The sequence below is a fragment of the Haliotis asinina genome, chromosome 12 (assembly GCF_037392515.1).
Source record: "Haliotis asinina isolate JCU_RB_2024 chromosome 12, JCU_Hal_asi_v2, whole genome shotgun sequence".
NCBI classification, from domain to species: domain Eukaryota; kingdom Metazoa; phylum Mollusca; class Gastropoda; order Lepetellida; family Haliotidae; genus Haliotis; species Haliotis asinina.
The window spans coordinates 30,329,343-30,354,398 of record NC_090291.1 but is presented as its reverse complement, the minus strand read 5'-3'; the positions used below and the strand labels follow the sequence as shown (position 1 = coordinate 30,354,398).

Genomic DNA, 25,056 nt, shown 5'->3' with positions numbered 1-25,056 from the left:
GTTCGATTCCGCACATGGATGAAGCCCATTCTTTGTGTCTCCCGTCGTGATATTGCTAGAATATTGTAAAAATGGCGTAAAACCCAGCACAAAACTCACTCACTAAGAAACTGTAGTATCAATGGATAAATTGTTTATCGTATGGTTGTGTTGACAGGACAAGCTCGTCAATCTGAGTGTGGCAGGGATGTGAACGACATGTATCAAGGCTGTAAGGCTGGTACAGTGGAGGCAGTCGGCGATGCGGACCGGATTGACAAGTTAACAGTGGGGCAAGATTTAGAGAGAACCTGCCTGAGAAGTGCAATGGACGATTTTCAACTAAGGCAGATTGATGTCCTGTATGAAAGTGTATTGAACCAGTGGGCAACTCTTGAGAATCTAAAGATGAAGATAATAGACAATGGCCGTTGTACGTTCTGTAAAAAAGAATCAGAAAACATTATGCATGTATGCTTCTTGTGATATTGTCTGTACATTAATAATACTGTTATTTTTAACATCTTGCTCACTGAGTTTGTAATATCACTGGGGATTAACACTGGCTACCCTTTTGTTAATAATATTATTCTTGCTGGAAAACGGTTCATATACCTAGACAGTATAAATGAGAGAAAGCCGACTCTTGACAAATTCTTAAGCAAGCTAAAATCCTTCTATCAAAATACATAACATGGCAAAGTTCCAGTGGAAATGGCCCAAGGCTATATTCGTCAGCCTCACTGTTTTGTCTCATAACTGTAGACTATACCGTTTGGTATACGAACGGTGCTACTCTCTCTTGCAAGTGTGCTATTTATTACCCACTGTATTCGTTATGCTGCAGTATGCTTGCTATGCCTATATTGTACCACATGTACCACCGAAATAACAGGTTGCCTGATTGTACTTTCTCGTATTAAGTGCATGTGACATTACTTATTATGTCTTGTTTTGCTAGTCAGTTATAACTGTTGTGTCATCAAACCATACCTTTCTAAATGCTCCACTGAAATGAACAGCACTAATTACAGTAAGTATTATGTGTGTCTGTTATGCAAACGCTCTCATGACATCAACGTACACTAACACTCGTTTGTAAATGCTTCATTGAAATGGAAGCGGGAATGTATTTTTCTGTATGAGCGTGTTAGGCAATACCTACCTGTTTTGCTAGTCTATCATGTCAACTCTGTCATTCCATTAACGCACACTTATACTCTTGTGTATATGCTCCACTGAAATGAACAAAATACTCTTGAGAATCTTATATAGAGGATACTATATATGTGAGTGCCCGTGTCATACTATGTGTACGACACGAGTGCCTAAAAGGTGATATCACCCCAGAGAGAGCAAGGGACATACCGGTATTTAGGCATAAGTACCGTGAACATAGTATGACATGGGCGATCGTGTAACATTTTGTTTAGTACCGAAGTCATTGACTGGACGAAAATAAACACAAATATGCTTTCAAACATAGATTGATCACCCGCCGTCGCCGCGTGTAAAACGTCACAGAAGAAACGTTACGTCATAGCATTGTTCATGACGTCACATCAACATTGAAAAGCGATATTTTGCCCAAGTGCATAGTATGAAAAATTGAAACACCCGATATTTTCGGCCTCGTAGATAATAAGTACCGGTATACTGCCTCTTTGTCATGTCCTTGAGGTATGGGAGGTAACTCAGTGCATGCTGCTTCTCGCCTCCCTGGCTCTTTCCCATCCGTCCTATTCTCCTACCCAGAGTTCCATGATAAGGCATCACTGCGCCTGAGTGAGCTGCCGTCCAAGCTTAATCGGTCGCAGTAACGAACGGGAACCAGTTTAGTTTCAGCCTGTCCCTAAAATAATGTTACTAAACTATTTTGATTGTCCCCATAAAATATATCTCACTTACTGTCAGTTATATTCGTTACACTCTTATACTGAGTCTAACAAACCCTAGTAGGAGTTCGCGTCAGGTAACCTTTGAGACTGACCAATCACAACACAGCTTGCCAAATCGCGAAAGCTGGCATTCGCGCATACCTTTTTAAATCAAACCTCGAACGATTCCGACTGCTATTTTCCGTACGATCGCTTCCAGGTCACAACAGTGAGTAAACAGTCGCTGAAAATAGCGTTTTGTCAAGGATGTCAGCTTGCGGAAATATTAGCTAATGTTAACCATGTCTTCAAAAAGCCCAAAGCGTGAATACTGCAGGTCAAATGTCTGTGTTGTATGAGGATTTTCGTTTGTTGAGATTTCAGTGGCAGTGACCGCGTAATTTTGGAAGTCCCAAACAGTAGCTGTTAACTGATTTGCTAAATCCGTTCAGTCGTCTCACATTTGAGGGACGGTCATAGGTCGCTTAAAGGTCACCGAACGCGATCTGATACTATGGTTTGTTAAACTCGGTGTGGGAGTATCACGAATAATACGAAGACTAAGTTTCCTTAGACTTGAGGATTGAGAACAGTTTTCGTGATATTCCAAGTAGTGGAAGTTTTCATAAGAATTGTACATTTGGTGATGAAAGCACCGAAACTGGCCATCATCATATAAGAACATGTGTGAAATAATTTCAGATCTGGAGGCATCTCAAATTTTGCATTTTGTGCTCATGCGCAGTGCATAAACTTTGACATACTATTTTCCCTTTCAATCTTTAGTACTGCCATTCATTATTCGACCATAATTTTCTTAAATAGTGATTCACAGGTTCATGAAAAGACAAGAGATGCATAATTGTAGAATAGTACACAGTATTTTGAAACAATGAAGACTCCTTTTCAGTACTGAACCCTTTGATAAAATGTGTGTATGCTTGGAATTTATCTTATCAAAATGAACGCGATCAGTGGCAAAACAAAGGCAACACTAAAAATATCTTGGATATGTTTGACTACCAAAATCTGTGTGATTATTCCTCAACTTTATGTGCGGCTCAATGGAAAGCAGTGCTTCAGCTTGTCTTTCGCAAGAAGCAGTAATACGAAATTGGTTTCATTGTTTTAATGGTAAATATCAATGAAGGTCTGTGCAGGGACCTTCTTAGTGAGCCAAGCTTCAACCTTCATCTGTATGTTAATGCATCTCTACAGGGTTGAGGAGTACATCTCGACACAGATGTAACCTCAGGATTGTCGTCTCCAGAAGAGAACAAGCGTCTTCACATCATTCACTGAGGTTAGGCAGTTCTCGAAGGCACTAACCACTGGGCCTCTCGACCGTCCAATCTGTCATTGATGACTATGACAGACAACCCACCCTGTTAGCAGACAGTCTGGTTCTAAAACTTTGAGATTGGTCAAACCTTCACACTTATCCTCAGAAGCAGCAAAATCAAGTGTCTGTGATCTCCATGCATGGAGCATATCGAGAAGAACGTGACCAGCTATTCCAGAAGAGCAGCTGTCTCCAGGTCCAGAAGTCTGTTTTGAGGTAAGTGGAAGAGATTTGACCACTTTTCCAGAAGTAAGGGGATTCCAGCAAATATACAACCTCAGAACCTCAAGGACTGGGTTCATTCTTAGCACCAATCCGCTCTGTCATCACTTTGGTGAAGGCTCCAAACTCAATCAGAATGTCAGAAATACATTATATAGACACCTTTCTCACCAGATTTGATAAAGATCCAAAATGCATCAGTGCATCTCCAGACAGACAGTTTCACATCACACCATTATCTTCAGTACATGACATTGAAGATGAGAAAGACGTATCACTGCTTCTGGTCAGAATCTATCTACGAAGAAAGAGCAGCAGACTTTAGAATTTACGACGACTCTTCATCCCGTTCATATGAAATGTCACAGCAGAAATATTTGAAACAACTATATCCTGGAAGAGATCGATGATACTTCGAGCATACAGAGATTTAGGCGTAGAACCTCCCTCAGCTTCCATGTCACATGTGAAACGCACAGCTTACCAGGTCAGCCATATTGTATGAGGTCCGTCATCCATCCACAGCCTGAACCAGTGTGCGAAATGGCCACGGGCAAGTAAATCTCCACACTTTCAGGCCTGAATGGCTAGTGAATTGTCATGGGGACATTTTGTAAATACATTCCGACTTGTTAGGTAACAACACGCAATGTATTTGGAAGTATGATCTAAATGTGTAAGATATAGGACGGTGTGACTGCAAAATGGCGGCCCGACTCGCCTCGGCTCGTTTTCGGTCTGACAAATGCTTCTGTCGCTTTGATCGTTCAAAAAACTGCACGAATTATACTCCGTTGACCTCTGTACAGTACCTTGGGTATCACTAACCTGATGAGTTTATTTCCATTTAAAACTTTCAAGGACGAAGTCTGGACATATGCCCGGAAGAAAACCACTCCCAAGGTGCAGACCCTCCCCAAATAGTAGAGCGAATCTCTCATTGGATGTTAGAGTTTCACGTAAAAACAGGTGGGAATAATAGAAAATGCAGTTAGATACGTCCATTTTCTGTCCTGGAGCCGCATTATACTGGTAGGTGTTGTCTGATCTCCATAATAAGACAATTGGCAGTTCAAAACAGCAGCTCTGTACTTCATTTACATTGAAGTGGATATTATACACGCTGATGTGCATGACAAAACTCTCGCATGGACTCACGTTTGAAATTTGTCACCTGGAGAACAGGTTTCACCTACCCATGTCTAGTGAATCGCTCGATTGCTGGTTACATTCAATTCTGTGGGACAATAATGTGACATTGGGACAGTATTTGTACTCGTGAAATATACTTTAACCTATATCTTATAACCAGTTTAGTAAACTTACAGCCAGCCCTTTAGTAATTGATGCTGAACCATGGAGTAGCCTAGGTCAGTGCTACGCTAATTTTCAATTAGCGGTAAGTTGAAGACGTGTGCAGTTTCACAAGACACCAAACGCATTCCACATGTTTGAGGAAACCGACAATTCATTTATCTAGCACATCTTGTTAGCAGACTGTGTGTTTTCACAATGTCTTCATGCACGGTGGTGATTTTGTTCTTTTATGTAAGAGAAGATTTGTAGTCCGCCATTTTTCTTGAAAACTCTAGTCTGCTGTTGTGAAATTTGAGAAATAAAAGAGATGTAGGAAAACAATCAATACCCATCTGACAATGAAACAAGGACGTTACATTTATTGCAACAAAACTTCAATGTGCAATCATTATTGTAGGAATGGAAAAGCATGTCAAATGCAAGACAGCTTGACACGGCATTGGCCTGGAATGACAATGTCATTGGCAAGAACTTCTGAACAAAAGTTGTCTTATTGCAATTGCATATCGTCATACAAATTGATGATGCGAAGACAGGTCAACAATATTCTAAAAGTTTCATGATTCGCAAGACTAACATCTAATTTCTCAAATGAACACAGTTCTTAAAATTTCCTTGATAAGATATTTTACTATTTTTTGTCTATTTTGTAGTAGAGACTTGCACACTCTGTATTGGATACATTTGTTTCACTGTCACCGTGACATATTACTGTTTAGCTCTAAGATGAAAAAGTAGAAAGGCAACATGTACTATATCTAAATGCACACCTGCAACGATCCACTGACTTTGTATGAGCACTGCTGTAATCAGGTTTCTCTGCACGTAAAGTGCAGCAACCCATTTAAATGCAATTGTTAGCTTACAGATGCACATAGGCCAAGGCTAGAGAGACACTGGGAATATATATATATGTATTTATAAACTGTGACGTTTTGGAGGGCACGTGATCCCTCCTGTTTGTGATTAGTTTCATATAATCCTTTCGCTCTAACGGCTAAGCGAGTGTGAGACTTTCCATTTGGAAAGTACATAGTCAACGCATTTGTTGCGATGTGTCACATATATAGTGTAGAGTCTTATAGAGATAGTCGATATATATTCACCCTGTTCATACTGAGAAAGTATAATTATACCTTTGGCTAGGAGTTCACTGTTTCAACATTAATGATTGAATATTCCTGTTTCGAGAAAGTTATTGCCTTAGGGATGTGTTACTGGATGGACAACGAAGCGAGGTCGATGTAACAACCCGTTGCGGATTGGAATATGAATATGATCAGAAGACAGGCTTTGCCAGTGACGGACAAGGTCTACCGGCAATAAAACATCGTCAAAAAATCTTTCAGAGCTCACCTCTATGCGAGCACTTGATTGTGTGGCCACCCCTTGAGTCTCCTTTGTGCCGGGGTCGACCTCTGTCTGAAACAAAAGCCTTGCCTTATGCCTGATTGCCATGGTGACGACCACTAGCGTAGGCCCATGTCTTGGTTAAAACTGGGCGGCTTGTGACAGCGTGATGGGAGCTGTCCACTGTAGGTACCCGTTGTGCCACTCGGTTGATCAAAGTTGTCAACAACATGATAGACACTGGAGTGAGAGAGGGGCGTAGTTGCTGAAATTGTTTGTGGAGATGTAGCCAGGACATGTTCCGACGGCTTTAGTTTAACTCTGTGTTATGATGGACAAACAGACTGATGTTATCTGTCGCCTGTTTTGCCAGAGACATAATGTCTAGCTGTTGAACAGACATCCTATTTTTCACCTTGAGAATTTCGCTTGTTATGTTTTGCCTAGGCACAGTAGCTCAGACAGGGTTTTGCAATCTGTCAATCACTGGTACACTACGATCTAGTCTAGACAATATTGTTAACAGCACGTGAATATAAAATCAACCAAAACAATTTATTAATCACTCAACACAAACATAATTGACAAACACGATTTTTCAACATAAAACTCTGACAACTTTGCCCCTTCAAATGTTTTTCACACACAACGTTATTATTTATATTTCTTTCATAACATGTCATCTAGTTTTGCAACACTAGAAAATGACAATGTGATACCAACTGATGGGTTAAGATATTCCTCTCATCATTCTTGCCTTGAATATAGGCATCTTCCTTCACTACGAAATGTGACAGAGGGGATTGCACTATACCGTGATGAATAACTGATGATCAAAAAACAATTTCTCTTAGTGACTGCAGAGGAAGGTATTATGGTCTTTTTACTTCCTTCGCGAGGTCTGGCCACTTTGAGGCCTCATGAAGAATTGTTACTATTTGCGGCTTTTCCCTTTCAATCTTTAGTACTGCCATTCATTATTCGACCATAATTTTCTTAAATAGTGATTCACAGGTTCATGAAAAGACAAGAGATGCATAATTGTAGAATAGTACACAGTATTTTGAAACAATGAAGACTCCTTTTCAGTACTGAACCCTTTGATAAAATGTGTGTATGCTTGGAATTTATCTTATCAAAATGAACGCGATCAGTGGCAAAACAAAGGCAACACTAAAAATATCTTGGATATGTTTGACTACCAAAATCTGTGTGATTATTCCTCAACTTTATGTGCGGCTCAATGGAAAGCAGTGCTTCAGCTTGTCTTTCGCAAGAAGCAGTAATACGAAATTGGTTTCACTGTTTTAATGGTAAATATCAATGAAGGTCTGTGCAGGGACCTTCTCAGCGAGCCAAGTTTCAACCTTCATCTGTATGTTAATGCATCTCTACAGGGTTGAGGAGTACATCTCGACATAGATGTAACCTCAGGGTTGTCGTCTCCAGAAGAGAACAAGCGTCTTCACATCATTCACTGAGGTTAGGCAGTTCTCGAAGGCACTAACCACTGGGCCTCTCGACCGTCCAATCTGTCATTGATGACTACGACAGTCAACCCACCCTGTTAGCAGACAGTCTGGTTCTAAAACTTTGAGATTGGTCAAACCTTCACACTTATCCTCAGAAGCAGCAAAATCAAGTGTCTTTGATCTGCATGCATGGAGCATATCAAGAAGAACGTGACCAGCTATTCCAGAAGACCAGCTGTCTCCAGCTCTCTATGCAGATCTACCAGAAGTCTGTTTTGAGGTACGTGGCAGAGGTTTGACCAATTTTCCAGAAGTAAGGGGATTCCAGCAAATATACAACAACAGAACCTCAAGGACTGGGTTCGTTCTTAGCACCAATCCGCTCTGTCATCACTTTGGTGAAGGCTCCAAACTCACTCAGAATGTCAGGGATCCATTGTATAGACACCTCTCTCATCAGATTTGATAAAGATCCCAATGCATCAGTGCATCTCCAGACAGACAGATTCACATCACACCATTATCTTCAGTACATGACATTGAAGATGAGAAAGACGTATCACTGCTTCTGGTAAGAATCTATCTACAAAGAAAGAGCAGGAGACTTTAGAATTTACGACGACTCTTCATCCCGTTCACATGAAATGTCACAGCAGAAGTATTTGAAACAAGTATATCCTGGAAGAAATCGATGATACTTCGAGCATACAGAGATTTAGGCGTAGAACCTCCCTCAGCTTCCATGTCACACGTGAAACGCGCAGCTTACCAGGTCAGCCATATTTTATGAGGTCTGTCATCCATCCACAGCCTGAACGAGTGTGTGAAATGGCCACGAGCAGGTAAATCTCCACACTTTCAGGCCTGAATGGCTAGTGAATTGTCATGGGGACATTTTGTAAATACATTCCGACTTGTTACGTAACAACACACACAATGTACTTGGAAGTATGATCTAAATGTGTAAGATATAGGACGGTGTGACTGTGAAATGGCGGCCCGACTCGCCTCGGCTCGTTTTCGGTCTGACAAATGCTTCTGTCGCTTTGATCGTTCGAAAAACTGCACGATTTATACTCTGTTGACCTCTGTAGAGTACCTTGGCTATCACTAACCTGATGAGTTTATTTCCATTTAAAGCTTTCTAGGACGAAGTCAGGACACATGTCCGGAAAAAAAAAACAAATCTCAAGCTGCAGACCCTCCCCAAATAGTAGAGCGAATCTCTCATTGGATGTTAGAGTTTCACGTTAAAACAGGTGGGAATAATAGAAAATGCAGTTGGATACGTCCATTTTCCGTCCTGGAGCCGCATTATACTGGTAGGTGTTGTCTGATCTCTATAATAAGACAATTGGCAGTTTTAATTGAAGTGAATATTATACACGCTGCAATGCATGACAGAACTCTCGCATGGACTCACGTTTGAAATTTGTAACCTGGAGAACAGGTTTCACCTACCCATGTCTAGTGAATCGCTCGATTGCTGGTTACATTCAATTCTGTGGGACAATAATGTGACATTGGAAATGTATTTGTACTTGTGAAATATACTTTAACCTACATCTTATAACCAGTTTAGTAAACTTACAGCCAGCCCTTCAGTAATTGATGCTGAACCATGGAGTAGCCTAGGTCAGTGCTACGCTAATTTTCAATTATCGGCAAGTTGAAGATGTGTGCAGTTTCACAAGACACCAAAGGCATTCGACATGTTTGAAGAAACCGACAATTTATTTATCTAGCACATCTTGTTAGCAGACTGTGTGTCTTCACAATGTCTTCATGCACGGCGGTGATTTTGTTCTTTTATGTAAGAGAAGATTTGTAGTCCGCCATTTTTCTTGAAAACTCTAGTCTGTTGTTGTGAAATTTGAGAAATAAAAGAGATGTAGGAAATCAATCAGTACCCATCTGACAATGAAACAAGGACGTTACATTTATTGCAACAAAACTTCAATGTGCAATCATTATTGTAGGAATGGAAAAGCATGTCAAATGCCAGACAGCTTTGACACGGCATTGGCCTGGAATGACAATGTCATTGGCAAGAACTTCTGAACACCCCAAGGAAAGACCCAGGATATCTACTATCTACCAACTTTTACATTGTATTTCAATATAACAATCAAAAGTAGGTTATACCTCTACCCTTTAAAAGTAGATCATAGTACAAGAATGAATTGACTATGACATCCAAAGGTGAGCTACTATGCTATCCTTTAAAAGTAGGTTACGCTTCTACCTGTAAAAGTTGTCTTATTGCAATTGCATATCGTCATACAAATTGATGATGCGAAGACAGGTCAACAATATTCTAAAAGTTTCATGATTCGCAAGACTAACATCTAATTTCTCAAATGAACACAGTTCTTAAAATTTCCTTGATAAGATATTTTACTATTTTTTGTCTATTTTGTAGTAGAGACTTGCACATTCTGTATTGGATACATTTGTTTCACTGTCACCGTGACATATTACTGTTTAGCTCTAAGATGAAAATGTAGAAAGGCAACATGTACTATATCTAAATGCACACCTGCAACGATCCGCTGACTTTGTATGAGCACTGCTGTAATCAGGTTTCTCTGCACGTAAAGTGCAGCAACCCATTTAAATGCAATTGTTTGCTTACAGATGCACATAGGCCATGGCTTGAGAGACACTGGGAATAGATATATGTATTTATAAACTGTGACGTTTTGGAGGGCACGTGATCCCTCCTGTTTGTGATTAGTTTCATATAATCCTTTCGCTCTAACGGCTAAACGGGTGTGAGATTTTCCATTTGGAAAGTACATAGTCAACGCATTTGTTGCGATGTGTCACATATATAGTGTAGAGTTTTATAGAGATAGTCGATATATATTCACCCTGTTCATACTGAGAAGGTATAATTATACCTTTGGCTAGGAGTTCACTGTTTCAACATTAATGATTGAATATTCCTGTTTCGAGAAAGTTATTGCCTTAGGGATGTGTTACTGCATGGACAACGAAGCGAGGTCGATGTTACAACCCGTTACGGATTGGAATATGAATTTGATCAGAAGACAGGCTTTGCCAGTGACGGACAAGGTCTACCGGCACTAAAACATCGTCAAAAAATCTTTCAGAGCTCACCTCTATGCGAGCACTTGATTGTGTGGGCACCCCTTGAGTCTCCTTTGTGCTGGGGTCGACCTCTTTCTGAAACAAAAGCCTTGCATTATGCCTGATTGCCATGGTGACGACCACTAGCGTAGGCCCATGTCTTGGTTAAAACTGGGCGGCTTGTGACAGCGTGATGGGAGCTGTCCACTGTAGGCACCCGTTGTGCCACTCGGTTGATCAAGCTCATCGCCTTGAAACGTGGTCAACAACATGATAGACACTGGAGTGAGAGAGGAGCACAGTTGCTGAAATTGTTTGTGGAGATGTAGCCAGGACATGTTCCGACGGCTTTAGTTTAACTCTGTGTTGTGATGAACTAACAGACTGATGTTATCTGTCGCCTGTTTTGCCGGGCACATGATGTCTAGCTGTTGAACCGACATCCTATTTCTGCAATCTGTCAAACACTAGTATCTAGTTCAGACAATGTTATTAACAGCATGTGAATATAAACATCAAATAAAACAATTTATAAAGCACTCAACACAAACATAATTGACAAACACGATTTTTCAACATAAAACTCTGACAACTTTGCCCCTTCAAATGTTTTTCACATACAAAGGTATTATTTATATTTCTTTTATAACGTGTCATCTAGTTTTGCAACACTAGAAAATAACAATGTGATACCAACTGATGGGTTAAGATATTCCCCTCATCATTCTTGCCTTGAATATAGGCATCTTCCTTCACTAAGGAATATGACAGAGGGGATTGCACTATACCGTGATGAATAACTGATGATCAAAAAACAATTTCTCTTAGTGACTGCAGAGGAAGGTATTATGGTCTTTTTACTTCCTTCGCGAGGTCTGGCCACTTTGAGGCCTCATGAAGAATTGTTACTATTTGCGGCTTTTCCCTTTCAAGCTTTAGTACTGCCATTCATTATTCGACAATAATTTTCTTAAATAGTGATTCACAGGTTCATGAAAAGACAAGAGATGCATAACTGTAGAATAGTACACAGTATTTTGAAACAATGAAGACTCCTTTTCAGTACTGAACCCTTTTATAAAATGTGTGTATGCTTGGAATTTATCTTATCAAAATGAACGTGATCAGAGGCAAAACAAAGGCAACACTAAAAATATCTTGGATATGTTTGACTACCAAAATCTGTGTGATTATTCCCCAACTTTATGTGCGGCTCAATGGCAAGCAATGCTTCAGCTTGTCTTTCGCAAGAAGCAGTAATACGAAATTGGTTTCACTGTTTTAATGGTAAATATCAATGAAGGTCTGTGCAGGGACCTTCTCAGCGAGCCAAGTTTCAACCTTCATCTGTATGTTAATGCATCTCTACAGGGTTGAGGAGTACATCTCGACATAGATGTAACCTCAGGGTTGTCGTCTCCAGAAGAGAACAAGCGTCTTCACATCATTCACTGAGGTTAGGCAGTTCTCGAAGGCACTAACCACTGGGCCTCTCGACCGTCCAATCTGTCATTGATGACTACGACAGTCAACCCACCCTGTTAGCAGACAGTCTGGTTCTAAAACTTTGAGATTGGTCAAACCTTCACACTTATCCTCAGAAGCAGCAAAATCAAGTGTCTTTGATCTGCATGCATGGAGCATATCAAGAAGAACGTGACCAGCTATTCCAGAAGACCAGCTGTCTCCAGGTCTCTATGCAGATCTACCAGAAGTCTGTTTTGAGGTACGTGGCAGAGGTTTGACCAATTTTCCAGAAGTAAGGGGATTCCAGCAAATATACAACAACAGAACCTCAAGGACTGGGTTCGTTCTTAGCACCAATCCGCTCTGTCATCACTTTGGTGAAGGCTCCAAACTCACTCAGAATGTCAGGGATCCATTGTATAGACACCTCTCTCATCAGATTTGATAAAGATCCCAATGCATCAGTGCATCTCCAGACAGACAGATTCACATCACACCATTATCTTCAGTACATGACATTGAAGATGAGAAAGACGTATCACTGCTTCTGGTAAGAATCTATCTACAAAGAAAGAGCAGGAGACTTTAGAATTTACGACGACTCTTCATCCCGTTCACATGAAATGTCACAGCAGAAGTATTTGAAACAAGTATATCCTGGAAGAAATCGATGATACTTCGAGCATACAGAGATTTAGGCGTAGAACCTCCCTCAGCTTCCATGTCACACGTGAAACGCGCAGCTTACCAGGTCAGCCATATTTTATGAGGTCTGTCATCCATCCACAGCCTGAACGAGTGTGTGAAATGGCCACGAGCAGGTAAATCTCCACACTTTCAGGCCTGAATGGCTAGTGAATTGTCATGGGGACATTTTGTAAATACATTCCGACTTGTTACGTAACAACACACACAATGTACTTGGAAGTATGATCTAAATGTGTAAGATATAGGACGGTGTGACTGTGAAATGGCGGCCCGACTCGCCTCGGCTCGTTTTCGGTCTGACAAATGCTTCTGTCGCTTTGATCGTTCGAAAAACTGCACGATTTATACTCTGTTGACCTCTGTAGAGTACCTTGGCTATCACTAACCTGATGAGTTTATTTCCATTTAAAGCTTTCTAGGACGAAGTCAGGACACATGTCCGGAAAAAAAAAACAAATCTCAAGCTGCAGACCCTCCCCAAATAGTAGAGCGAATCTCTCATTGGATGTTAGAGTTTCACGTTAAAACAGGTGGGAATAATAGAAAATGCAGTTGGATACGTCCATTTTCCGTCCTGGAGCCGCATTATACTGGTAGGTGTTGTCTGATCTCTATAATAAGACAATTGGCAGTTTTAATTGAAGTGAATATTATACACGCTGCAATGCATGACAGAACTCTCGCATGGACTCACGTTTGAAATTTGTAACCTGGAGAACAGGTTTCACCTACCCATGTCTAGTGAATCGCTCGATTGCTGGTTACATTCAATTCTGTGGGACAATAATGTGACATTGGAAATGTATTTGTACTTGTGAAATATACTTTAACCTACATCTTATAACCAGTTTAGTAAACTTACAGCCAGCCCTTCAGTAATTGATGCTGAACCATGGAGTAGCCTAGGTCAGTGCTACGCTAATTTTCAATTATCGGCAAGTTGAAGATGTGTGCAGTTTCACAAGACACCAAAGGCATTCGACATGTTTGAAGAAACCGACAATTTATTTATCTAGCACATCTTGTTAGCAGACTGTGTGTCTTCACAATGTCTTCATGCACGGCGGTGATTTTGTTCTTTTATGTAAGAGAAGATTTGTAGTCCGCCATTTTTCTTGAAAACTCTAGTCTGTTGTTGTGAAATTTGAGACATAAAAGAGATGTAGGAAACCAATCAGTACCCATCTGACAATGAAACAAGGACGTTACATTTATTGCAACAAAACTTCAATGTGCAATCATTATTGTAGGAATGGAAAAGCATGTCAAATGCCAGACAGCTTTGACACGGCATTGGCCTGGAATGACAATGTCATTGGCAAGAACTTCTGAACACCCCAAGGAAAGACCCAGGATATCTACTATCTACCAACTTTTACATTGTATTTCAATATAACAATCAAAAGTAGGTTATACCTCTACCCTTTAAAAGTAGATCATAGTACAAGAATGAATTGACTATGACATCCAAAGGTGAGCTACTATGCTATCCTTTAAAAGTAGGTTACGCTTCTACCTGTAAAAGTTGTCTTATTGCAATTGCATATCGTCATACAAATTGATGATGCGAAGACAGGTCAACAATATTCTAAAAGTTTCATGATTCGCAAGACTAACATCTAATTTCTCAAATGAACACAGTTCTTAAAATTTCCTTGATAAGATATTTTACTATTTTTTGTCTATTTTGTAGTAGAGACTTGCACATTCTGTATTGGATACATTTGTTTCACTGTCACCGTGACATATTACTGTTTAGCTCTAAGATGAAAATGTAGAAAGGCAACATGTACTATATCTAAATGCACACCTGCAACGATCCGCTGACTTTGTATGAGCACTGCTGTAATCAGGTTTCTCTGCACGTAAAGTGCAGCAACCCATTTAAATGCAATTGTTTGCTTACAGATGCACATAGGCCATGGCTTGAGAGACACTGGGAATAGATATATGTATTTATAAACTGTGACGTTTTGGAGGGCACGTGATCCCTCCTGTTTGTGATTAGTTTCATATAATCCTTTCGCTCTAACGGCTAAACGGGTGTGAGATTTTCCATTTGGAAAGTACATAGTCAACGCATTTGTTGCGATGTGTCACATATATAGTGTAGAGTTTTATAGAGATAGTCGATATATATTCACCCTGTTCATACTGAGAAGGTATAATTATACCTTTGGCTAGGAGTTCACTGTTTCAACATTAATGATTGAATATTCCTGTTTCGAGAAAGTTATTGCCTTAGGGATGTGTTACTGCATGGACAACGAAGCGAGGTCGATGTTACAACCCGTTACGGATTGGAATATGAATTTGATCAGAAGACAGGCTTTGCCAGTGACGGACAAGGTCTACCGGCACTAAAACATCGTCAAAAAATCTTTCAGAGCTCACCTCTATGCGAGCACTTGATTGTGTGGCCACCCCTTGAGTCTCCTTTGTGCTGGGGTCGACCTCTTTCTGAAACAAAAGCCTTGCATTATGCCTGATTGCCATGGTGACGACCACTAGCGTAGGCCCATGTCTTGGTTAAAACTGGGCGGCTTGTGACAGCGTGATGGGAGCTGTCCACTGTAGGCACCCGTTGTGCCACTCGGTTGATCAAGCTCATCGCCTTGAAACGTGGTCAACAACATGATAGACACTGGAGTGAGAGAGGAGCACAGTTGCTGAAATTGTTTGTGGAGATGTAGCCAGGACATGTTCCGACGGCTTTAGTTTAACTCTGTGTTGTGATGAACTAACAGACTGATGTTATCTGTCGCCTGTTTTGCCGGACACATGATGTCTAGCTGTTGAACCGACATCCTATTTCTGCAATCTGTCAAACACTAGTATCCTACTATCTAGTTCAGACAATGTTATTAACAGCATGTGAATATAAACATCAAATAAAACAATTTATAAAGCACTCAACACAAACATAATTGACAAACACGATTTTTCAACATAAAACTCTGACAACTTTGCCCCTTCAAATGTTTTTCACATACAAAGGTATTATTTATATTTCTTTTATAACGTGTCATCTAGTTTTGCAACACTAGAAAATAACAATGTGATACCAACTGATGGGTTAAGATATTCCCCTCATCATTCTTGCCTTGAATATAGGCATCTTCCTTCACTAAGGAATATGACAGAGGGGATTGCACTATACCGTGATGAATAACTGATGATCAAAAAACAATTTCTCTTAGTGACTGCAGAGGAAGGTATTATGGTCTTTTTACTTCCTTCGCGAGGTCTGGCCACTTTGAGGCCTCATGAAGAATTGTTACTATTTGCGGCTTTTCCCTTTCAAGCTTTAGTACTGCCATTCATTATTCGACAATAATTTTCTTAAATAGTGATTCACAGGTTCATGAAAAGACAAGAGATGCATAACTGTAGAATAGTACACACTATTTTGAAACAATGAAGACTCCTTTTCAGTACTGAACCCTTTTATAAAATGTGTGTATGCTTGGAATTTATCTTATCAAAATGAACGTGATCAGAGGCAAAACAAAGGCAACACTAAAAATATCTTGGATATGTTTGACTACCAAAATCTGTGTGATTATTCCCCAACTTTATGTGCGGCTCAATGGCAAGCAATGCTTCAGCTTGTCTTTCGCAAGAAGCAGTAATACGAAATTGGTTTCACTGTTTTAATGGTAAATATCAATGAAGGTCTGTGCAGGGACCTTCTCAGCGAGCCAAGTTTCAACCTTCATCTGTATGTTAATGCATCTCTACAGGGTTGAGGAGTACATCTCGACATAGATGTAACCTCAGGGTTGTCGTCTCCAGAAGAGAACAAGCGTCTTCACATCATTCACTGAGGTTAGGCAGTTCTCGAAGGCACTAACCACTGGGCCTCTCGACCGTCCAATCTGTCATTGATGACTACGACAGTCAACCCACCCTGTTAGCAGACAGTCTGGTTCTAAAACTTTGAGATTGGTCAAACCTTCACACTTATCCTCAGAAGCAGCAAAATCAAGTGTCTTTGATCTGCATGCATGGAGCATATCAAGAAGAACGTGACCAGCTATTCCAGAAGACCAGCTGTCTCCAGGTCTCTATGCAGATCTACCAGAAGTCTGTTTTGAGGTAAGTGGCAGAGGTTTGACCAATTTTCCAGAAGTAAGGGGATTCCAGCAAATATACAACCTCAGAACCTCAAGGACTGGGTTCGTTCTTAGCACCAATCCGCTCTGTCATCACTTTGGTGAAGGCTCCAAACTCACTCAGAATGTCAGGGATCCATTGTATAGACACCTCTCTCATCAGATTTGATAAAGATCCCAATGCATCAGTGCATCTCCAGACAGACAGATTCACATCACACCATTATCTTCAGTACATGACATTGAAGATGAGAAAGACGTATCACTGCTTCTGGTAAGAATCTATCTACAAAGAAAGAGCAGGAGACTTTAGAATTTACGACGACTCTTCATCCCGTTCACATGAAATGTCACAGCAGAAGTATTTGAAACAAGTATATCCTGGAAGAAATCGATGATACTTCGAGCATACAGAGATTTAGGCGTAGAACCTCCCTCAGCTTCCATGTCACACGTGAAACGCGCAGCTTACCAGGTCAGCCATATTTTATGAGGTCTGTCATCCATCCACAGCCTGAACGAGTGTGTGAAATGGCCACGAGCAGGTAAATCTCCACACTTTCAGGCCTGAATGGCTAGTGAATTGTCATGGGGACATTTTGTAAATACATTCCGACTTGTTACGTAACAACACACACAATGTACTTGGAAGTATGATCTAAATATGTAAGATATAGGACGGTGTGACTGTAAAATGGCGGCCCGACTCGCCTCGGCTCGTTTTCGGCCTGACAAATGCTTCTGTCGCTTTGATCGTTCGAAAAACTGCACGATTTATACTCTGTTGACCTCTGTAGAGTACCTTGGCTATCACTAACCTGATGAGTTTATTTCCATTTAAAGCTTTCTAGGACGAAGTCAGGACACATGTCCGGAAAAAAACAACAAATCTCAAGCTGCAGACCCTCCCCAAATAGTAGAGCGAATCTCTCATTGGATGTTAGAGTTTCACGTTAAAACAGGTGGGAATAATAGAAAATGCAGTTGGATACGTCCATTTTCCGTCCTGGAGCCGCATTATACTGGTAGGTGTTGTCTGATCTCTATAATAAGACAATTGGCAGTTTTAATTGAAGTGAATATTATACACGCTGCAATGCATGACAGAACTCTCGCATGGACTCACGTTTGAAATTTGTAACCTGGAGAACAGGTTTCACCTACCCATGTCTAGTGAATCGCTCGATTGCTGGTTACATTCAATTCTGTGGGACAATAATGTGACATTGGAAATGTATTTGTACTTGTGAAATATACTTTAACCTACATCTTATAACCAGTTTAGTAAACTTACAGCCAGCCCTTCAGTAATTGATGCTGAACCATGGAGTAGCCTAGGTCAGTGCTACGCTAATTTTCAATTATCGGCAAGTTGAAGATGTGTGCAGTTTCACAAGACACCAAAGGCATTCGACATGTTTGAAGAAACCGACAATTTATTTATCTAGCACATCTTGTTAGCAGACTGTGTGTCTTCACAATGTCTTCATGCACGGCGGTGATTTTGTTCTTTTATGTAAGAGAAGATTTGTAGCCCGCCATTTTTCTTGAAAACTCTAGTCTGTTGTTGTGAAATTTGAGACATAAAAGGGGTGTAGGAAAACAATCAATACCCATCTGACGATGAAACAAGGACGTTACATTTATTGCAACAAAACATCAATGTGCAGTCATTATTGTAGGAATGGAAAAGCATGTCAAATGCCAGACAGCTTTGACACGGCATTGGCCTGGAATGACAAGGTGATTGGCAAGAACTTCTGAACACTGCAAGGAAAGACCCAGGATGTCTACCATCTACCAAATTTTACATTGTATTTCAATGTAACAATCAAAAGTAAGTTATACTTCTACCCTTTAAAAGTAGATCATAGTACAAGAATGAATTGACTATATCAACCAAAGGTGAGATACTATGCTACCCTTTAAAAGTAGGTTACGCTTCTACCTGTAAAAGTTGTCTTATTGCAATTGCATATCGTCATACAAATTGAAGATACGAAGACAGGTCAACAATATTCTAAAAGTTTCATGATTCTCAAGACTAACATCTAATTTCTCAAATGAAAACAGTTCTTAAATTTCCTTGATAAGATATTGTAATATGTTTTTGTCTATTTTGTAGTAGAGACATGCACATTCTGTATTGGATACATTTGTTTCACTGTCACCGTGACATATTACTGTTTAGCTCTAAGATGAAAAAGTAGAAAGGCAACATGTACTATATCTAAATGCACACCTGCAACGATCCACTGACTTTGTATAAGCACTGTTGTAATCAGGTTTCTCTGCACGTAAAGTGCAGCAACCCATTTAAATGCAATTGTTAGCTTACCGACATCCTATTTCTGCAATCTGTCAAACACTAGTATCCTACTATCTAGTTCAGACAATATTATTAACAGCATGTGAATATAAACATCAAATAAAACAATTTATAAAGCACTCAACACAAACATAATTGACAAACACGATTTTTCAACATAAAACTCTGACAACTTTGCCCCTTCAAATGTTTTTCACATACAAATGTATTATTTATATTTCTTTTATAACGTGTCATCTAGTTTTGCAACACTAGAAAATGACAATGTGATACCAACTGATGGGTTAAGATATTCCCCTCATCATTCTTGCCTTGAATATAGGCATCTTCCTTCACTAAGAAATATGACAGAGGGGACTGCACTATACCGTGATGAATAACTGATGATCAAAAAACAATTTCTCTTAGTGACTGCAGAGGAAGGTATTATGGTCATGGTACTTTCTGGTCTGGCCACTTTGAGGCCTCATGAAGAATTGTTTTGCATCTCAAAGGGCAGTTGGGCAGTGGAACAGCCCAGTGGTTAAAGTGTTCGCTCGTCACGTCGAAAGACTTGTTCGATTCCCCACCTGGTGTCCCCTGCCACAATATATTGGTGGAATATTGCTAAAAGTGAAACCATATTCACTCACGCAAGGGGTAACTACCGTGATTCAGTGTCCCTATCGGGTTAAACTCCCTGTGAGGCCAAATGTATTAGTCAACATATTTCATTTTGGATTTTCAGATGGCAACCTCACAGAAACTGACAGAGCATTTCCTGTCCTGTGTCATTTGTACCGAGGTTTTTGACAACCCTTGTACGCTTGACTGCAATCACACCTTCTGTCGGAAATGTGTTATCAAGTACACCAAAACCAAACCAGAAGTCATCAGCGCCAAGTCTCTCCTGTGTCCATTCTGCAAACAGATGACAAAGGTGTCTGATCCTGAGAGACCAGTAGAGGATTGGGCAGATGATATCAAACCTTGTTTTCTCATCCAGGGTCTCTTGGACGCATTTGGTCCTGGATGTAAAGGTAAACATTTTGCATAATTTAATAGACCACGCCCATTGTTTTGTCACATCAAATGTCGACAGATGAAAATAATACTTTATTCATGAGCCAGGGCTATGTTTCAGTAACTGTAAAAAATGACACATGACAATGATTTTAACCTAGGATTTCAGTACCTACATATTTTTTCTTCAGTGTTGTGAGCACAAGAGGTTTGCCATGTAAAAATAGGACTCACATTTTGTCTTAGTACTGTTTGAGCCAGTGATGCCCATATTTCCATTTTCTTCTTTCTGATTGCAAAGATGTAGATAAAGGTAATCTGTTCTTCAAATCATGATATATTCTCAAAAAAGACACGTTACACATGCTAAAATTTTATTTAATAATCTGTATATAAACCATTTTCCTAATTAAATATCGGTAAAATCAGATTGGAGGAAACCCAAAATGAACCGACGTCACACAAGGACAACGGTGACAACGCTAAAGACTCAAAACATGTCGCACAAACGCGGCAAAAGTCATGAAGCACGTGACGTCTGTGTTGTGCAATGTGAACATTGGGTTTGAAACACAGTGGTTCTCGACTCAACGAAAGCAGTCTCCTGCAAGTCTGGGACCAGTCAAGCGGAGGTTGCAAGGCAGTTCAACGTGTTTAGGGCAACCATAAACAGGTTATAGATGCGATTCAAAGCCACTGGAAGTATCTGCGATAGACCAAGGTCAAGGAGACCAACAGTTACCACAACAGCCACCACAACAACAGCAAGCATCCATGGTTTGAGGAACGTGCCCAGTCAAACTGTCCGTAATCGTCTTCTGAACACGGAATCAGCTCCAAACGTCCTGCAAGACGTAACGTCCTGGGGACACAACGCCACTGCAGAGAATGTCTTCTGTTGTGCACAAGATATCGGGTGAGACCATTGCAATGGTGGAGAAAGGTCTTGTTCACAGATGAGTCCCGATTTCATTTTAGGAGCTCTGATGGCAGAGCACGTGTCTATTGTCGACGTAATGAACGTTATCAACGCAACTGTGTCTGGAGAATGATCGCTTTGGAGGTGGTAGTGTCAAGGTTTGGGAAGGGATAAACCACAACTTCCGGACAAAGTTGGTGCACATTCCTGGGGATCTGAATGCTTTGCAATACACAGGTAAAGTCTTGCAGCCACACGTTGTGCATTTTCTAAAACGTCATGGCGGCGTATTCCAGCAAGACAATGCCAGACATGTTGCACGTCTTTCTATGGACTTCCTGCATGCTCAAAATGTTATCATCTTGCCATGGCCTGCCAGATCATCGGACCTATCTCCCACTGAACATCTTTAGGATATTCTTGACCGAGAGGTACCTCAACGTCGCCCTCAACCACAGAGTCATCAGGAACTCCTTCAGGTTCTCCAAGAGGAATGGAGGAACATTCCCCAATTGATTGCTTCTGTGGGACGTCGATGTCAGGCAGTGATAGACGCTAGGGAAGGGCACACTAGTTACTGAGGCCATTGTTCCTTTCTGGTGACGTCTACAGTGAAGGGAGCTCTGTTTTCTGAGGGATTAAACACTTTCTCTTTTGGGGGAGAGTATAATATCAATTGTTTGCATTTCTTGTGTAAATTTATTTGTAGTTTATTTACTTGTCTGTCCATTCTGCAACGGGAATGTTTCACTATCCATAATGAACGTTTGTGCAAAGTTTATAATTGAAAAAATATGATTTTCAGATACCATGTCCTGCAGTTACTGTAAAGATGATGGAGAGACAACTCCAGCTGACGTTTGGTGTTCTATCTGTGATGACGCCTTCTGCCAGAACTGTGCAAGAGTGCACAATCGTATCCCAGCAACGCGTCATCATGATATCACGTATCTGTCTGGAGAGGTGAAGGTCAGAAGAAAGAGAAAGATCATGTGTAGAGAGCACAGCGATGAACATATAAAATTCTTATGTAAAGATTGCAAGAAAGCCGTTTGCCATACATGCTGCACTATCCTCCACAGAAAATGTGACCAGGTTGTCACCATTGAAGCAGAGCTACAGACAATGAAAAATGCCATTACAATGACAAGGGCGAAGTTATCTACAAAACAAGAACAGGTGAAAGAGTATGTTGAAAAACAGCAATCCAAAGTACATTCAGAAACAGCTCGACATGAACAAATGAGATCACTCATTCAGTCAGCATCCAGAAAAGCCATAGACAAAATTAACCTGAAGGAAAAGAAGCTCCTGGTTGAACTTAAAGAGTTGTCAGACCAGCATATTGGGCAACTGAATGCAGATGTTAAATCAGGAGAGTTGACTGTTCAGATGTACCAACAGGAAGCTGAGTTGATAGACCAGGCTCTACAGTCCGAGTGTGACATGGATGTGTATGAGATGTATCAAAGATGTGAGACAGGAGATGCTAAGGCTGTTGAAGATGCAGACCTGAAGGAAAGGAGAAGAATTGCGAAGATCTCATTTCGACAGGACAGCAGTGAGCTGAGCAGAGCAATAGACACTCTACAACTGGGTGAATTTGACATATTATATGAAGGTGTAATGGACCTGGAGGCCAGCCCTGTGTTAATTGACACTATCAATCCGAGAGTAGAAGGCGATGGGAATGCAACTGATCCTTTTGACATGGCAATGCTGGTTGTGAACGACACAGATACTGTTGTTATCACAGATCAGTACAACAACTGCATTAAGTCTTTTTATACAAGGAACAGTCAACCCTGTTATTGTCGACTAAGTCTGAACAGTCAACCCTGGGGTCTGACGAAGTTGAGTCATAATCAGGTGGTTGTTGCAGTGCCACAAATAAAAGAGATAGTAACAGTCGGAGTCAACCCAGACATTGTGCTGCTGTCAACCATCACAACCAACAAAATGTATGTAGGCATTACATCTCTGACACCATCAACACTTGCAGCAAGTTCTCAGTCTCCTCCCTGTGTTGATATCCTAGATGTGACAGGAAACATGCTGAGGTCAATCAGTCCTCAGCTGAATGGTAACACTGTCTTACAGTTTCCCAACTATCTTTGTACGTTAAGGACAGGAAACATCCTGGTGTCTGACAGGGGATCTAAATGTCTCATGTGTCTGACTCCTGAGGGAGACGAGGTGTTCACTTTCAGGCCTACAGGAGAAGCAGCTCTGAAGTGTCCTCAGGGTATCACAAGTACCTGCAGAGGTGACATCCTGGTCACAGAAATCTCTCAACACAGAGTCATCCGTCTGACTGAGTCGGGACAGTTTCTGGGGAACATTCTGACTGACATAAAGTTTCCCCGGGGGATTTGTGTTGATGGGCATGATCATATGTATGTTTTGTCTGAGGGTATTAATCTCTACACCTTTGTGACGTAATATCTGTGGATAACAATGGAGAAAACAGTAGTATTACAGTTGAAGAATGCTATATTCTGAAGAGGTCAACACTGGATTCTACAAAACTGTATAAAAATGTAATAAAAGAACGGGTATTTCTTTGCTAAGGTTGTGCTAAGCAGCCACAGAATATCACAAATTGAAGGCACAAAATGACACTGGATTTCACTGTGATAAAATCAGATAGCAACAGTAATGGTTTACCTTGTCACTGGATTTCACTGCGAGCGGTTCAGATGTCGCTTGACATGATTTACCTTGTCATTGGGTTTCACTGAGTGATTCCGACTGTGATTTCACTAAGTGAGGTTCAGACGCCGACAGACACGGTTTACCTTGTCATCACATTTTCACTGTGAGAGATTCAGACTGCGGTTTTACGGAGATATTCATATTGCTATTTCATTGCGAGAGATTCAAATTGCCGACAGACATTGTTTCTCTAGCCCAGACATGGTCGTCTACAGGTTGCCGTTGTATAGCTGATGCCAGCAGTGCTCCATTTCATACCGGGTATATTTACTTACTCAGATCAGTTCTGAAAAAATCTTTATGGTATTCACTGGAAAGTAACCTTTTTACAGAATTATGTCCAAAAAACATGTGCAAGAAGTGGGCAACGAGGCAGGTATCAGGATATGTCACTCTGTCATGTTTCCTGTTTGAAATCATCAAAGCTTGTGAAGCTGTCTGTTTACATAATGTTTAATTGCCTATGGGTTTTTTTAAACTTTAGAATAACTTTGGATTTGTCACTATACACATAACGAAAATTGCACCAACATTGTCAAGTATCATAATTTTAGCTTAAGCTAACATATAATCTATTAATCATTAATCCGACAGATCATTAATCTGAAAGATTTTGTAATGCATGTAACAAAATATTTATGGCACATGCTAAATAACAAAGGAGATAATAAACAGCCTTGTGTAAGCCATATTTGCCTTCACAAGGCTTTTCCTGAAACCAGTTTTGTAGCGATGTAGGTGAATGTTTTACTCTACATTATGCTCATTCTAACACGCCACAATAAAGTTAAAACTTGCAAATGTGATTTGTCTTTACCAGATCGATTCTTGGTTCTCCTGGTGAGGCTTGGGGAATTGCCCTGCATTCACATCACCAAACTGGGTAAAACAGAAAAAGGTTTATGGGGATAAGATAGATAGTGAACATTTGATTACACTTCCACACAGTGTTCGAAATGCTAGCTGACCTTTGCTCGGGCCTGTCAAACCTTACTGAAGCTGGTCCACTTGACTAGAGAGTATGTGTGTGTATAGACAGACAGACAGACAGACAGACACACAGACAGACAAACAGACAGACTGACAAAATCTTCGTTTTCTACCTGCACCTGCCTATCAAAGTTTGAGATATCCCGCAGACAAACATTC

General features: G+C 40.5%; 1 protein-coding gene across 1 annotated transcript; it reads left to right on the top strand.

Moving 5' to 3' along the window:
* Positions 1-17,809: 17,809 nt before the first annotated feature.
* Positions 17,810-24,708, top strand: LOC137258781 (protein wech-like). The gene is made up of 4 exons (XM_067796468.1): positions 17,810-17,967; positions 18,625-18,779; positions 19,999-20,290; positions 21,998-24,708. Exons 3-4 carry the CDS (start codon positions 19,999-20,001, stop codon positions 23,632-23,634), a joined length of 1,929 nt encoding a protein of 642 aa, XP_067652569.1. The 5' UTR covers positions 17,810-17,967; positions 18,625-18,779; the 3' UTR covers positions 23,635-24,708.
* Positions 24,709-25,056: the final 348 nt, after the last annotated feature.